This window comes from Martes martes (genome assembly GCF_963455335.1).
Source record: "Martes martes genome assembly, chromosome: 8".
Classification (NCBI taxonomy): Eukaryota; Metazoa; Chordata; class Mammalia; order Carnivora; family Mustelidae; genus Martes; species Martes martes.
In genome coordinates, this window is record NC_137895.1 from 129,777,940 (window position 1) to 129,795,999 (window position 18,060).

At 40.0% G+C, this 18,060-nt stretch overlaps 1 protein-coding gene across 1 annotated transcript in view; it reads right to left on the reverse strand.

The window, feature by feature from the left end:
- The window catches only part of ODAD2 (outer dynein arm docking complex subunit 2), a gene marked incomplete at its 5' end in the record, with an annotated part of 176,018 nt that extends 158,693 nt beyond the window's left edge, over positions 1-17,325 (reverse strand). The window contains 6 exons of the mRNA XM_080812154.1: positions 4,214-4,330; positions 6,644-6,780; positions 6,969-7,075; positions 7,931-8,123; positions 10,905-11,062; positions 17,102-17,325. Coding sequence (XP_080668280.1) covers positions 4,214-4,330; positions 6,644-6,780; positions 6,969-7,075; positions 7,931-8,123; positions 10,905-11,062; positions 17,102-17,325 — 936 coding nt within the window. The remainder of the gene's footprint in view (positions 1-4,213; positions 4,331-6,643; positions 6,781-6,968; positions 7,076-7,930; positions 8,124-10,904; positions 11,063-17,101) is intronic.
- Between the last annotated feature and the right edge of the window lie 735 nt (positions 17,326-18,060).

Genomic DNA, 18,060 nt, shown 5'->3' on the forward strand with positions numbered 1-18,060 from the left:
TTGAATTTTAAAGATACATACAATGTGTTGAAGGTAAAGTAAAGGAATATTTACAAAATGTGGGCAACAGAAAAGAAAATCAGAGGATCAGTCTCAGAGGCCCAACATTCAACTAGTAAGTTTCAAAAAGAGAGCAAAGAGAACAGAAAGGAAAGAATGATTAAAGATGTGATACCAAAAAAAGTATTTTTCTAGTTCTGAAGGACATATATCATCATTAATGAAAAACAAACAAAACCAGCACCAACCATATCGTCATGAAAATTACAGAACATCCTGAATAAGAGAAGATCCTAAAGGCTTTTAGATGAGAAAAGTCAAAACAGACATGCCACATAGGAAAAAAAATGCCTTTAAAATTCTAAGTAAAAATTATTTTTGAACTATCATTATAGAAACAATAACTGAGAGAGAAAAATAAAGATATTTCACATGTTAACCTTCAATTTTTTCCCTGTTATGTGCCTCCTTCACTCAGGAAGCTCCACCAAAAATTATGGGGTACACCAACAAAAGGAAAACTAAATGGAAGGGAACCTCCTCAAAATAATAAAGGCCATATATGAAAAGTCCACAGATAATATCACATTTAGTGGCAAAAGCCTGAAAGATTTTTCCCCTAATATCAGGAATAAGACAAGAAGCTAGCTTTCACTGCTTCTATTCAACACAGGCCTAAAAGGTCTAGCCATAGTAATTAGGCAAGAAAAATTTTAAAAACATCCAAATTGAAAAAGAAGAAGTAAAACTATCTCTGTTTGCAGATGACATGATCTTATACATAGAAAGAACCAAAGACTGGGGTACATGGGTAGCTCAGTCAGTTGAGTGTCTGACCCTTGATCTCAGTTATAAGTTCAAGCCCTGGGTTGGGCTCCACGTGGAGTCCACATTAAAAAAAAATTTTTTTAAAATAATATTTATTTATTTGAGAGAGAGAGAGAGAGAGCATGAGAGGGAGGGGGTGAAGCAGAATCTGCACTGAGCAGAGAGCCCAATGTGGGACTTGATCCCAGGACCCTGAGATCATGACCTGAACCAAAGGCAGATGCTTAACCAACTGAGCCACCCAGGAACCCCAAAAAAGAAAAACAGTAAAGAAAAAGAAAGACCTAAAGATTAAAAAAAAAAAATGAGTTAATAAATGAATTTGGTAAACTTGCAAGATTTGATTTTGAATTTCACTTTCAAAAGAGCCAGATCTGATTTAAACACTCAAAAATCATTTCTCTTTCTCCACACTAGCTGTGAACAATTAGAACAGAAATTAAGGAAACAGTTCTATTTATAATAGCATTAAAAAGAATAAAATGCTTAGAAATAAATTTAACCAAGGAGGCAAAAGACTTGACACAAAACTATAAAATACTGCTGAAAAAAATTAAAGGAGACAAAAACAAATGGAAAGACACTCCATGTTCATGAATTGGAAAAATTAATATTAAGATGACAGTGCTATACAAAGCATTCTATAAATTCAATATAATCCCTATCAAAATCCCAATGCTGTTTTGTGCAGAAGTGGTAAAACCAAACCTAAGATTTATATAGGAAGTAAAGGGAGCCCAAATAGCTAAAACAGTCTTGAAAAACACAAACAAAGTCTGAGGACTTACACTTCTCAATTTCAAAACTACCACAAGGATATAGTAGTCAAAATAGTATGGGACTTATATAAGGATAGACAAGATAGAAGAGAATTGAGAGTCCAAATATAATCCCCTACATCTATGGTAAATTGATTTGCAACAAGGATGCCAAGACCATTCAATGGGGGAAAGAACAATCTCTTCAACAAATGGTGCTAGGAAAACTGAGTATCTGTAAGCAAAAGAATGAAACTCTATCCTTACTATACTCATACCATCTACAAAACTTAACTCAGAATAAATCAAAGACCTAAATTTAAGGGCTCTTTGTCCCTAAATTTAAGAGTGAAAACCATGAAATTAAAAACAAAAACAAACAAACAAAAAAACCAGGGACAAATCTTCATGACAATGGATTTGACAATGGTTTCCTAAGTACTGTACCAGAAATTCAGGCAACAAAAATATTTTCATTGGACTTTATCAAACTTAAAAATGTTTGTGGATCAAAGGACACTATCAAGATGAGTGAAAAGACAGCCCACAGAATGGGAGAAAATGTTTGCAAATATTCTGTCTGATAAAGGATTGATATCCACAATACATAAAGAATTCTGCGACGACGTGGATGGAACTAGAGGGTATCATGCTTAGCGAAATAAGTCAATCGGAGAAATATAACTATCATATGATCTCTTTGATATGAGGAAGTGGAGATGCAAGGTGGGGGGGTTTGGGGGGAGGTAGGAGAAGAAAAAATGAAAAGATGGGATTGGGAGGGAGACAAACCATAAAAGACTCAATCTCAAGAAACAGACTGAGGGTTGCGGGGGGGAAGGGGGATGGGAGAGGGTGGTGGGGAAATGGACATTGGGGAGGGTATGTGCTATGATGAGTGCTGTGAAATGTGTAAACCAGACGATTCACAGACCTGTACCCCTGGGGATAAAAATACATTATATGTTTATTAAAATAAAAAAAAAAATAATTTAAAAAAAAAAAAAAAAAGAATTCCTACAACTCAACAATGAAAAGACAACCCATTTTTTTAAATGGGTAAAGGACTTGAATAGGCATTTCTTAAAAAAACAAACAAACAAATGCTAAATAAGCACATGAAAATATGCTTAACATCACTAATCATTAGGGAAACGCAAATCAAAAGTACAACAGGATACCATACTTCATACTAAGAGGTCTATAATAAAAAACACATAAACACAGACACACAGATAATAACAAGTATTGGCGAGAATGTGAAGAAACTGGAATCCTTGTACAGGAATATAAAATGGTTCAGTCTAGGTAGAAACAGTTTGGCAATTCCTCTAAGAGTTAAACACAGAATTACCATATGACCCAGAAATTCCACCTCTAGGTATATACCCTGCAAAACTGAAACAGGGACTCAGATACTTGTATGCCAATATTTATAGCATTTTTCACTGTGATCAAAAAGGGGAAACAAAGCAAGCGTCCATCAGTAAATGAATAAACAAAATGTGGTCATATCCCCAAGGAATGAAGTTCTGACACATTCTACAACATGGATGGACCTTGAAAACATTATGCTAAATGAAATAAGCAAAATACCAAAGGACAAATATTATATAATTCCACTTCTTGAGATACCTAGAAAAGGCAAATTTATAAAGACGGAGAGTAGATTAAAGGTTCCTAGGAGCTGGGGAAGGAGGAAGTTACTGCTTAATCAGAAAAGAGTTTTAATTTGAGATGATGAAAAAAATTTGGAAATAGACAGTAGTATTGGTTGCACATTATGAACGTAATTAATGGCACTTGGTGATACACAAAGTGGTCAAAATGGCAAATTTTGTTTTGTATAGGTATTTTATGACAACAACAAAGAAAAACTGGAGTCCAGGAAATAGGTGATCAAACATCAGGAAATTAAAAAAAAAAAAAAAAAAAGCTCACAGCACAATGACAAAGAGAAGTTTTAGGACAAGAGCAGCAGGAGTATAGTAAGAAAATAGAATGCTCTGCAAGTGGCAGGGTCAGAAGGAAAGCAATGGACCAGATAAATTATCTGATGGGGGGTTTGTGGAACTGACACATCTTGAGAATCAGCCTGGAGCTTAAGTGTATCACATTAGTATTTCTTGCATATTGTTTCTTACCCACATCACCTTCAATCAGAATTTTATTTCATAACTATATTAGCTGATTTCTTCATCCAACATTATTTCAAAAACCATGAAAGACACAAAGGAAGCCCAGTTCTTATGCATATGCAGTTGACACACTTATTGAGACAATCCAATTAGGTAGTAATCATGGGATGCCCAGAAAGGGTCAAAAATAATCAAAACATCTAGGCTTCGTTAATAGGGCTGACTCCTTTGTTCTTAGTGTTATTAATTCAAAAGGGAAGATGAAAAGTGCTACTTAGGAAGCAATCTGAAATGTTTTACACCTATTACCTAAAGAGAATCAGAAACTTTCTGGAAGTACTCCACTTAAAATATTTCTTATTTTGTAAACTACTGTGAAAAACACTCTAAAAATTAGAAGCAGAGGCCAAAAAAGGGCAGAATTACTCTCAACAGAAAGTTTAGTCAAGTAACACTATGTTATGAAATTTCAAAAGTCTATAAACTTACCTGTTTAGACATATTTTCCAAGAATTTTGCTGATTTTTCTTTTAAAAATGTGACAAGGTCTTTATAAATTTCACTTTTTCTTTCATAATTAATTCCCCCCTCATCATCTGTTTTGCCCTTTGGGAGAAAAATTTTGGTGCTATCATTAATTATTTACTGAACCTGATCAATATATCACAACCCAAGCCCACATACTGTTTTCTTCTATCAACGATCCATGTGGTAGTCTTTATACATTAAAAATACAGGCAAAACCCTTCCCTCTTAAAATTATCCATCTGTCTGTCCATCCATCCAACCATCCATCCCTCCATCCAGCATGCCTTTACTGAGTACCTCCTATATGCATGTAGGGCACTTTGCTAGTTGGCAAAGAATCAAGAGCTTTCTTCCCTCTGTACCCGCCTCATGCAAAAAAAGCATTATGACTTCAAGAACCTCTGACGAAGTCATAAAAGGCCCCAAGGTTAGAATGCTACCAGAGAAAAGCCTCTGTTTGTCTCACTCTGCTCTTGTTCTGTATATAATGCTGTTGCTGTAGGCGTATTTTCTATACTTAGAGCCTCCATGTAACCATCTGTCCCTCCGCCCTTTGTGTCGGTACCTCTTTCTTTTCGTCTCTTTCCTTTCCTCATTTTCATTTGCTTGCCTACCCTAACAGGAAAGATTTGGTTCTGCCTTAATCAAATGCATATATAAAAAACTGTAGTCTGTTATCTATATACATAACCACATATATACAAAACATCATACATACCCATGTAGCTCTCACATGTTATACATTTTGTTGTAATTACTGAATAGTTTCGTGTTCCTTTCATTTTTGAAAATAAGAGGAACGCTTAGAGATTTCCGAAACAAAGTTATACGTAGGTCAATAGACTTTGATAGAAACAAAGTCTCCTTGCCCCACTCTAGAAAGTCAAAGTCTCTGATTTTCTAAACCGAAATTTCACTTTCTTAGAGTATCAAAACAAACCGGAAGCAAAATCATATTGAGCTTGTCTCCCTTCTCTGTGCAGACATAAGGCACAGTGTCATTCTGAGAAGAAAAGCACAAGGCATGTCACAGGAGATGCGGGCTGGTCATCAAGAAAGTGGCACCAGCATTTTGATGTCAAGTCAAACCACGAGGTAGCCATGCTCCAAACAGTCCCCTGTGATAAAGGGTCCCCATTCATGATTTGGGTTCTCCCTGCAGATGTTGCCTATGAGGCCCCAAATTACACTGAAGACACCAAGGGCAGGGTGTGGCCAAGGAGAAAGCCAGACTCCTAGTTAAGTTCAGGGAGCAGGTATGAGGCTCAAAATAAAAATTTTTAATGTAGAAGGTTCAGAAGGCTCTCGCTCTGCTTAGCGATGCTCAGGGCTGGGAACCTGTCACACTTTGTTTCTCTTCTGCCAGCTGAGGTCAGCAGGAAGTAAAAGGAGACTGAAAACCTGGAGGAGGGAGAAAGGGACACGCTGCCTCCTTCTTGCCTACTGTTCCTGTTAGCCTCAACCCAGCAGCGGCTCTTCGCCCCTGGCAGTGGCAACTGCTTCCAGTAGCAACAGCTGGCTCAAGTTCCCAGGGTTTTTTCCCTGCACTCCCAGAACCTGCCTCATTAAGGCCCCTCAGAAATACCGCTATAAGCTGACCAGGGCTCCGTCTTCAAAGATCTGGGTCTCAGCTCTGCCAGTTCTGCAAAGATCGTCCTGTGAGCCCCTGAGGGAGCAGCGCTAATCGGGCATTGCTCTCCTCAGAGGTCTGGGTGCCAGGTTCATGGAGACCTGCAGAGCTCCGAGGGAACCCGCACAGCCTGGAAGTGACCGTTCCTCACAGGTATGGGTCCCAGTTCTGCAGGGGAGGGGAGGCCATCTCCCAAGGGACCATCACCAATGTAAGCAGGGTCCATGGCTCAGAGGTCTCAGTCCCAGCTCTGCAAGGTCCATCTTCTGAGATCCTAGGGTTCCAGCACAGCCCAGTGACGACGCCTCACTAGACATCTGGGTCCCAGCTTCATGGGGCTCTTCTGCCAAACTCCCACATTTTAATGCTTCCCCTTCCCTTTGTCCCTCCACTCTTAGGGTAGAAGCTATGGTTATTGCTCCTGTGTTACCTTGGGCCTCCTTTTCTTTCCCCTAATACCCATCTAACTAATCAGTGAACTGACTGTTAAGGAGGTTTTCATTTTATAAAGTGGTGTGGGTCCCTCTGAAAGGCATTTCTTAGAAGACCGATTTAATGACCTACAACGGAGAACGCTGGCGCTAATTCCGAAACTATTTTGGATTTGCTCAGCAAACACATAGCAAAGGGATCTGCTTCAATCCCACAGAACAGTATCGCATTTTCTGTGGTCATCAGGGTTCAGTCCTGGAGACGGGCCTGCGTTTAACAGAGACGGAGCTAAGCACCAAAGTCAACACGGTTCTTAAAAAATTACTTACACCATTTAAAAATACTCCTTCGGCACTACAAGTAATGCAGAGAGTTTCAACATCATGTGGTTTCACCACCACATAACAAATTTCCCCGTGAATCTGTCTCCAAGGTGGGGCTCGGCATCCATTTGAAAATTCATAATCTGAAACCAATCATTGATGAGTTAAAAGGAGCTCCAAAAATAAAATATGTTGGCTTTAAAAAAATAAATATGATTATAGTCTTAAATTTTCATTTTTTCAAATATTCAATCCTAATGTAGCTATTGAAGCATTTGGAAATGATCATTACTGTACATAACACACAACGAATTATGAGAATAATATGAACCTGAGGTGTAGTCGATAGATTCCAAGACGGTTTGTTCTCCTTTCCCTGAGAGATGTTTCAGCAGTTCTATATCATTCTTAACAGTTGCTGGATTTAAACATATTTCTCTGAAATGAACGGTAAGAAATTCATTTTAACACTCTACAAGAGAATCCCCAGAAAACACATGAAAATATTCAATTTTGGGGAGGGGGCTATTATTTTTTATAATAAAACTGTAGTCAAATTATACAACTAAAAGATTACAGTTATCTTTAGCCATGTTATAATCTTACAACACTGTCAAAACATCAAGAGATCAGTGATTCATATTGAACACAACATTAAATATATTCATTTAAATATTCACCTGATTTCTTAGTGGTAATACTAGAATACTAGGGGAAAAAAACCTAGAAAAATGAACAAGCTTTAAAATTTACAAACTCTACGTGATATTTGCATTACTATTTAATCATTTATCTGGTAGTCTGAGCAGACTGAAAATAGCAAGGCCGTTTCATGTCCTCAAAATCAGGTAAATGCCCACAGAGAGCTTTAGCAATGCTAACTGCAAATGTTTAAGTTTTAGAATTAGAAATATCCATGCAATAAACTAAAATCTTATTCCAATAAAATTTAATGTTAAGGGGCACCTGGGTGGCTCAGTTGGTGAAGTGTTCGACTTGATTTTGGCTCAAATCATGATCTCAGGGTCCTGAGATCCCGCCCTGCATCAGGCTCCGAGCTTAGCGGGGGAGTTCGTGTAAATTCTCTATCTCCTTCTCCTTCTTCCCCCGCCCCCTGCATGCACATGAGCACGCTCTCTCTCTCTCTCTCAAAGAAATCTTAAAAGAGATTAATGTTAAATCAGTCACAATAACTTCCACACTTTATTTTTTGTGTGTTAAAAAAAAAAAAAACCAAGTGAAAGCATTCTTTGTGACTAGTTGTCAGAGGTTTCTTTTCTCTAAAAGACTCACAATGAAATATGTTTCAGAGAATGATTCAGTAGGTGCAGATCCAGTTGCTTGAGCAGCATGCCAAGCTTCATCTTAATTTCACTTTCGGGATCTCCATCTTTGGTGATTTTATCAAGAATATTCACTACGGATGTGTCATCTTTCACTGCATTATAATCCAAACCCAGGATTTTTGTTACGGGATCTCTGTTAGCTGATCAAACAAGTAAACAAATAAAAATGATCTTCTTTGTGTTCTGTTGCAAGAAACATAAAGACTAAAACATCCTCTGAAGCCCACCCAAATGTGCATCTTTCATTAAGCTTTTCTCCGATGGGCCCACTTTGAATTCAACTCTACTTTTCAGAGTCTGCTTTATTTAGGAGCTTTCTTGTAGTTCTGGAGAGGCCCCGCCTTCTACTGCAGTACCAACTATCTATCATCTAACAAGACAGAGAACAAGACATCCTTTTTTTTTAGTTGACTATGGAGCATTGTCCAGAATGGGCATTCAATTAACATATTCAGGATTGATCTGAAGATAGAGAAATACTAGTCTTAGAAGAATCATCAGTAGAACTGTGTGTGTGAGTGTACATACGTGTGTGTGTGCACGCACACCGGTGCTCAGTGTTCGCAAATGCTTTCTTTCCAAAACTGCATGTTTCTTGCAGTCTACAGATCTACTGCCAGCCTTTCCCACCTGTTCAAACTGCTTATATTTTCAGTGCCTTTTGATGTTCGAGTTGGAAAAACAAATCTGGCCAGTACTTACACTCCTACCAAAGTTACACTGAAAAACTTCAATACTAACTCATGATCGAGGCTGACATAGGTGTGAAAGTCCACCCTAGAGAGGCTGAAAACAGAATTTGGTAAAAGCCAAAGAACCATGAAGTTGCAAGTGAGGAAGAAGGGGGCAAAGCCTTATTTGGGAAGGGGGAATTTAGGTAAGATGAAGTATATATGCATTTGGACAGGAAGGGAGAAAGGGCCTATGGGACTAGTCCAGAAAACTCGATCTGACTGATATGAAGACAAGCGCATTGGCCCTGCAACAGGACTGTGGACTGTAGCAGAAAAGACTTAGGGCCTCTTAGAAAAGCCCACAGGAGGGGCGCCTGGGTGGCTCAGTGGGTTAAAGCCTCTGTCTTCGGCTCAGGTCATGATCTCAGGGTCCTGGGATCGAGCCCCACATGGGGCTCTCTGCTCAGCGGGGAGCCTGCTTCCCTTCCTCTCTCTGCCTGCCTCTCTCCTTACTTGTGATCTCTGTCTGTCAAATAAATAAATTAAAAAAAAAAAAAAAGCCCATAGGAGGGGAGGGGCGAGGAAAGGAGATCTAGGAATCATCCACTTACTGAGCATCTCAACTTACCCTTATGGCAGTCATTTCCTAAAGGCTCATGAAAAAAGAAATAGAATTACTTGGGGGAAAGACAGAAACCTGACCTCCAAACTACCATGTACCATGGAATTTAGACCCAAAACTGAGAGTTGGACCTAGAACTCTTAAAGGACAAAACACAGCAGAGCATACACGTTTAGCCAAACCAGATCTATAACAGCCAGTCTATGTATTAGGTTCATATTTAAAATTGAATTTGATGCTATTAACAATCCCTTTGAATTCAGCTTTACTCTTTTTTTTTTTAAAGATTTTATTTCTTTATTTGACAGACATAGATCACAAGTAGGCAGAGAGGCAGGCAGAGAGAGAGAGGGGAGGAAGCAGGCTCCCCGCTGAGCAGAGAGCCCGATGCGGGGCTTGATCCCAGGACCCCGGGATCATGACCTGAGCCGAAGGCAGAGGCCTTAACCCACTGAGCCACCCAGGCGCCCCGAATTCAGCTTTACTCTTAAGATTTCATTCCTCCTCAGCAGAGTAGCTATGATGTACAGATAGCCTAATAAAGAAGAGTAGGCAAGAGATAAGAAAAGGGTGCTATCCTAAGGTTCACATCTTAATTTTTTTTTTTTAAAAGGATCATCTTGCCATGTCACACAGTAGACACAGCGAAGAACGATGGGAGGCGGGACCCAGGCACCTCACGTTTGGGACCTTCTAGTCACCACACGATTCCAAAGAAGCAAAACATGTAGATGACATCATTATCTACTGTTAGGTATTTCTACTCATAAGAAAAATTGAGAGTACCATTACAGCAGGCAATCGATCAACTCCTTTTTGCATGTTAGATGCTTAGACAATAATGAAATCTATATCCTTAATTAAGAGGAAAAACACTTCCCATTGAATGAAAGAAACTATTCACAGAAGCCTATGCAGCCCACAGTGGAACAGAAGTGAGACCAACGGAAAGTGAGATTATTCTGCACTATCTCTGCTACATTCACTGGAGAGGAAACACAGCACCATCCCTCCGAGCAGGGCTGAGAGTAGAGGGGGGCTTCCGGGGCTGCCTTGCTAATCTGCCTTCTTTCCCATGTGGACCTCAAAGGCTACAGGCTGCTGGTCCTTCACAGAAGCCAGGAAGCCTCTCTTTATTTTTTTTTTATTTTTTATTTATTTATTTTTTTAAGATTTTATTTATTTATTTAATAGACAGAGACCACAAGTAGGCAGAGAGGCAGGCAGAGAGAGAGGAGGAAGCAGGCTCCCCGCTGAGCAGAGAGCCCAATGCGGGGCTCGATCCCAGGACCCTGAGACCATGACCTGAGCTGAAGGCAGAGGCTTAACCCACTGAGCCACCCAGGCGCCCCGGAAGCCTCTCTTTAAACCGCATGCTAAAATTAGAGAAATCTAGAAGCTTGCTAGTGGCAAAGTATTAGCCCTTTTCGTTTGAAAGTGGAAACTCGATATGAGCAGGACATTCAGCCGAGAAAAATGAATGACATGTTTATGAAGTCGAACATAGGACTTTTAACCTTTTAGGTCACGGAACTTTTTCTAAGAGGCTGTAACAAATGACTCCCCCCAAGACTGTGTTTCTAAAAGAAATCAAATCAAATCGCAGACAGGAGCATAGATATCACCTTCGATACAGGCCTGTGCTTCCTTCAGTTTTGTATCCTTGGCAGTAAGCAAGAAGCGGGACAGCTGCCCCAAGCTCCTGATCTTAATGTGGGGCACAGAGAGGAACAGCAAGGGCTGCCCGTCTTTATCAACTTCTTCTGATTTGACTGTTGTTTCACTAGGAAAACAAATTTAAAAAATACATGCATACATATATACATACATACACAAATTAATAAATAAATATGTATTGAAAGCTTAAGAGTACCTAGATGCTATTGAAGTTAAATGCAAGACATTTCGACAGATTATTCCCAGGTCTCATTAAAAAACACAAAATATGAGTATTTCTGGTGGGAAACCCATCTCTTTGCCTACCTTGGCCACACTCAGACCCTTAAGTTCTCAGCCTTACTGGAGACCACAGAGAGCCACACAAGATATCCAGGAAGGAAAACTTCAGCAAATTTCTGGAATACTTACATGAACTCAATCACAGTTTTTGTTTTTTGTTTTTCTAACAATGTGTTGGACATCTTGTAAAAAAAAAAAAATCACTGGTTCTACAGGACCATTGATGTTTTGGGGATTTCTAATGTTATATTATTTATAAAATTTACACCGCAGTAATTAGTGGTTAGGAATTTTCTTGGCTACTCTGTGTTTATGAACAAAAAGCTATTAAAAAAAAAAGAGGAAACAAACTAGATTCCCTCTGTGGACTGCTTTTCCCACTCTAAACCCCCTAATTTGGTTTACTTTAGGATAATAAGCAGTTTTTCTAAATGGACTTGTCCTGATCAGAAGTTACTGAGTCCCCTAGATTTGTGTTTCTGTCCATTTTAATTATTTTTTAGGTCGGCATTTAAAAGGTATTAAGATGTTTTTATGGCAGTCGTATTTTTGTAGGTTTCTACCACTTGCAACATTAACTAAACTGCCTAAGTTTTTATTATATATGGATATCCCTGGCAAAACTGTTCTCATCTTAAGACCTGATATAACATACTTCACAGTGTAATGCGGATAAGTAGATGTGGAATTTTGCTGGTTCATCAGAAACAGTAAGCCTGACAGGCTTAGACTCAGATCTAAGAGCACTATTTCACTAGAAAAGGAACAAGAGCCTAGAGACTGTGGGAGGCAGAATGGTGGCTCCCCAAAGACGTCCATGTCCTAAACCCCGAAACCCATAAATGTGTTGCCTCACGTGGCAGAAGGGACTATGAAAATGGGTTAAGTTAAGGAGCTTGAGGTGAGAAGATTCGGAAATAGGCAGGAGGGTCAAGTCAGAAAAGCCGACGTGACATGGAAGCAGAGGTCAAAGTAACACAGACCCAGGAGCCCGGGGATGCAGGTGGCTTCCAGAAGCTGGAAAAGGCAAGAATGGATTTTCCTCTAGCCCGAAGAAGGAACACAGCCCCGGGGACACCTTGATTTTAACCCTACAGATTCATTTTAGTCTTTCGCCTCCAGAACCATGAGCAATCAAATCTGCATTGTTTTAAGCCACTGAGTGTGTGATAATTTGTCACAGCAGCAATAGGAGGCCGAGACAGGGACTTTAACCTGTCGTTGCCCACTGCTGTATGCACAGTAACTTACATAGTAACTGCACACAGAAGGAGCTCAATAAATAGAAGCGGAATAAATGAATAAAAGATGTCTAGACTGACCAGTGTTGTCTAGACATCTAGACAACACTGGATAGTGCTGGATACAAAATGTGTGTTTTCTCTAAAATGAAACTTTTGGAAAAATGTCTAGAGGATCGAGGCGATTTCTTAAAGGTTTGTACCGGGCTGGCCATGCATGCTAAGTGGATGATGACAAGACTAAGTTATAAGCCGACTGAATGCCAACAATATCAAGCCACTGAACTCAAGAAGGTGAAACTCCTGGTGAGAAATGGGAGAAGTCAAGGGCACAGGACACATATTTCATTGCTCCCACTGCTTGAAACCTGTAACTCACAGAGCACTAGGAACTAAACGCCAGCCATAGGGAGGATATGGAAGAGCAGGTTTGTTTCTGGGCTCACAGTTTCTAATGCCTGAAGAGCTCTGGAAAGAAAAATACAGCACCCACCTCGTGAGGTCAAGATGAATGTGCTGTAAATGAAATCCACGGACCTGATCAAAAGACTTTGAAACTGGAATTGGGGAAGGCAGCTGAAAATACTATAGCTTACACTATAAAGCGAGAGAGGAGGAGAATGTCTCATTTATTTCATCCCCAGTGCCTACTTTAGTGTCCAGAATACAGTAATTACTCAATAAATGAGTCTAAATAGTAACAAGGGAAATGAGGCTATAGTTGAGAAACTGGTTAGTAATTCTCAGGAATGAAAAACAAAAGAGCTCAGCTAACTAAAGTTATGGCCATTGATCTTAACAGCATGACATAGAAGTATCACCAAAATATGGGGCATCCTGGTGGCTCAGTTGGTTGTGTCTGACTCTTGGTTTTGGCTGAGGGCACCGTCTCAGAGCCATAAGACCGAGGCCCACGTCAGGCTCCATGCTAAGTGCAGTCTGCCTGTCCCTCTCCCTCTGCTTTTCCCCCTGCTTGCTCATTCTCTTTCTCTCTCAAATAAGTACATAAAATCTTTAAAAAAGAAGTTTTACCAAGACATAATAATTATAGTCTCATAAGATAATACAGTTTTAAGATCGGAGATCATGTAACTGAGCCTTCATGACATTGATAAGAGAACTAGAACAAAAAGACAAAAGATCAAACAATGCCCAATACCAAGGAGTATGGGAAATAAGCATTAAAATAGATGCCTGTGAAAATTTACAGAAGAAAAAAGAAAGAAAACTAGAAACCAGAAAGGTACGAATTGAGAGGGAAGTGGGCAGGACGAGGGTCATTGCTCAGGGCCTGACTTCTCATCCACACAGAAGTCCTACCAGAAGGGAACTTTATCCCAACTCAGACAATCACTGAGACAGCAGAGAAACATTCAATGTGGTATTTCAGACAGCTGAAATACCACAATATTAAAGCAGACATGATTCAAAAATCATAGTTCTCCCAAAGGAGAGAAGAAAACAAGTAATGACATTTTCACTGAGTGATTCTGAACACTTACCCAGTTTCTAAATTTCCCAAGGTCCAGTCTAATGAGTCGAAGCAACTCAGCTGTGTGTGCCGCCAACAGATGGTGTCAATCATTGGAGGGCGTCATTTGTCCTTAGCTTAGAGGGGACTTAGGCTTCATTCTGAGGTATCTTAGAAAGATCAGTAATCTCATCCCGTCTGATCAGAACAAAAGCAATTGAAAATGGTAATACAAGGAGACCTAAGATTTCCATTAAAATGAAAGTGGAGGTATTTTCCCCAAAACATTGAATATGGAGAGACGATGACAAGTGTTATTACATGATGAAGAGCTGTACATTGGAAATGATTTTAAAGGAAAAGAATGCGTCATCTAACGTGTGGAAAGTGACGTGCCTATCTACTCAACAATGATCCTCACAAAAGAAGATGGGCAATGAAATATAAAACCTTTTCAGTGCCGGATGAGCGGATCAGTTTCGACGTCAGATGCCTGTTAGACTAATTCAGGAGAAGGCTGATCACACTTTTACTGACTGTTACAAAGAGTGCATCTGGAGATGTACAACATCAAATGAGAAATCAGGCCATACGTATAAATACAAAAGAGATCAACAGAAGGGCGTAGCTGCTTCTTTCAACAGAATTTCCAAGCAGATATAACTTGTTTTAGAACAAGAAGCTGAGAGAATATATATTCCCAAGAAGAAGAATTGGCCTAAATATTCTAAAATACCCAAGAACATTCCAGGTTTGGGAGAAACATATCCAGGGACTCCAAGCTCAAAGCTTTTATGATGACTAAGGTATCTATATCTACGTGGACTTATAGACCTGAATCCTATTTGAAAGGATAGCAGTTTCCCTGCTTTAAATAACTGAATATAGAGTGTTCTAAGGACCAGCAGCTAAGCAAGAAGAGTGAATGTGGGCAAAGAATGAGACAGCTGGGGCTCTTTTAATAATACATTCTTGGGGGGTCGGGAGAGGGTGGTAGGGTTATGGACATTGGGGAGGGTATGTGCTATGGTGAGTGCTGTGAAGTGTGTAAACCTGGCGATTCACAGACCTGTACCCCTGGGGCTAATAATACATTATATGTTTATAAAAAAATTTTAAAAATTAAAAAAATAATAATAATACATTCTTCCAGCCATTGAAGGCATCTCTGATCTATATCACTTGTTATATTGCTAGACATAGCATACCAAGTGGCTATGGGTTGCTAACAGTTCTTTGATTTGGGGAGTAGAGCAAGGAGAATGGTAAAGACTTGGATGTGTAAACATTTGGTATTTTTTACTAGTACCGAAATCTCAGCTGTATCCTTTGCCTTCTTCAGGACAATCAGTACCTGTTTTCATCAAGCCACAAAGGGATGGTTTCCTTCAAATACAACAAGTGTTACTGTAAGATCCTTCTTTTCCCTTCTAACATCAAAGATATCAACCATAAAGGTCAGAAACAAGAACAATGGATAGAAAATGGATATATAGGCACAAGGAAAAGGTGCCCTGCCCATTTGACAGAAGGAAGATAATCAAGGGGCAGTTGGTTCAAAAGACACATGGTGCCAAAATATGGAGACATCCTGCTTAACAGGGACCACTGTGTGTGAAGACTGGATGCAGAATTATAAGAATGGAAATAGAGCAAAAAAGAAATCAGACAAGGACAAAGAAAGAGAAATAGTGATATAACTGAGGTGTGTGTAACAGCCCACCTAAGTAGGTCGCAGATGTGGTCAGATACGTACTTGTAATGCAAAATAAGAACAGAGGCAGGATACAGTGACACTCATGATATTCTTCTGACATCTGCTTTAAATCCATCTTTGTGCTAAGTAGTTCCTATGTTTTTGAACTACATGGTTTTGCAGATGAGTTCATCTTTCAAAGGTCAGGAAGAATGATGTGTGACAGTAGACTGAACTGAAGTAGGAAAAATGAATAATGACAAGCCCTTTGGGAGGAAGTGACCATAGGCACAGTTAGATAGAAAAAAAAAAAAAAAAAAAGACTCCAGGAAATTCAGAGAGAAGGTAATCGAGAGGGCAGAACCAAAGCACTCCTGAAATGCAATTCAAGAATGGCTTTTCAGTTCTAAGAATGAAATTCAGAGTTTATTCTCACAAATAACTCCAAAGGGAAAAAATGGAAAAGGCATTTCTAGGGAGCTGAGGCTGGTTAGTGATCTGTCTTGGATAAGGTCAGGCTTTAAAAGCTCACATGCAGGGCACACCTGGGTGGCTCAGTGGGTTAAAGCCTCTGCCTTTGGCTTGGGTCATGATTCCAGGGTCCTGGGATTGAGCCCCATATTGGGGGGGGGGTCTCTGCTCAGCAGGGAGCCTGCTTCCCTCTCTCTCTTTGCCTGCCTCTCTGCCTACTTGTGATCTGTATTTGTCAAATAAATAAATAAAATCTTAAAAAAATAAATAAAAGCTCACATGCAAAACCAGGGAGGAACACGGTGACAGAAAAGAGGCTCCCAGTGTCTGAAAGCAGAAAATAAACTGAAGCTGACCAGAACAACAGAAAAGATTTACATATGCAAATTAAATATTGTATAATTCTAATTACATTTACATAAATACATATATATTTTACCTATGTACTTTGCAAGAGCTGAGTTGACAGCCCCCTGTTTGAAGTGGAGGTAGGATCTTTTTTAAAATCTCAGATTTGGAAGGTTCTCATTTGAGGACAATGCTAATTGTCAAAAGTCTCTCCCAGGTAGTGAGCAAAATTTACCACTCTCTCTCCACCGCCCCAGGAATTAGTAGATTTAAATACCAGAGGGGATTTTGTCTCTAGCGGAGATCACAAAACCAATGCCTACTTGCACCTGGAGGGTGGAATGGATGAGCAGAAAACCCAAACATAAAGCAACAGCAAATGCTGGGAGTGTGGTGACCTGGGGAATGCGTCCCGTATCAAAAGAAATTCAGATCAAAATTTAAAAATTAGATGAATACTGTGTTGGCCAAACAAAATATCCCCAGATTCACCTGAGTGCCTCTCGTCCGCAATCCCTGGGTCAGAATATTTCTGAGATTCACAGATGTTAAATAACTTGCCCGAAACCTACAAACCCGTTAACAGAAATAGGTACAAGGACGATACTAGTTGCTAGAAGCAATTCACTGACTTACCTGACAATATAACCTGATTCAAATGCCGAGGGGTCCAAGTTTGTTTTCCATTCAAGGGGTTCTACAAAAACATATTTTGCCTCTTGGGGATGTTTGTAGATAAAACTCTCCACGAACATCATAATTTCTTTCAGTATCGCCTCATTGAGAGGAGTGATTTCCAAGGTTCTGCTCCCATAACCGGCAGCAGTCCACTGCGCGGATTTCGTCAGAGCCACGCCCATGGGATCCGTCAAGGCTCCGATCTGAGCTTAGCACACACACTGCAGGGGAGGGGAAAGAGAAACAGAGGATCGCAAGCCCCTTTTCCCCAGAACGGTTTTCATTTTCAAGCCTTTAAACCATCCAACCCACATTCTGCTTATTAATTGTAGTGGCTGGTTTTTTAATCTTCGAATTGCTCTTTAATGCAATAAAATAGTTCATTTTTACTGAGCCAGATCTAAGGAAAAGTGATGGGCGGGGCGCTTGGGTTTTCCAATATCTGTCTGCCCTGAAGTGAGTAACTTTCTCATTTCCCTGGGCCTAAGAGGGGAAGTCCAAGTCACTGGGCAGCAAACAGAACTAGGGAGCTCCAAGGGTAGAAGGAAGAACTGGAGGGTGGCGGCCTGGAGGCCTTCGGTCCGCGGGTCTGCGGGAGCCGGGGGTGGTCAACAGCGCTCCTCCCAGCAGGGCTGCTCATCGTTGAGAACCATGCTGTTAAACTGAACTCTGTTATTCTGACCTTTTTAAAAAATTCATTTTTATTTAAATGCAATTAACATATGATGTATTATTGCTTTCAGAGGTAGAGGTCAGTGATTCATCAGTCTTCTATAAAACCCAGGGTTCATTACATCACGTCCCCTCCTTAATGTCTATCCCCCAGTTACCCCATCCCCCCACCCCTCTCACCTCCAGCACTAACTTCCCTTTAAAAAGAAAATGGTATCTGTAACATTAAATAAGAACCAAGTTAG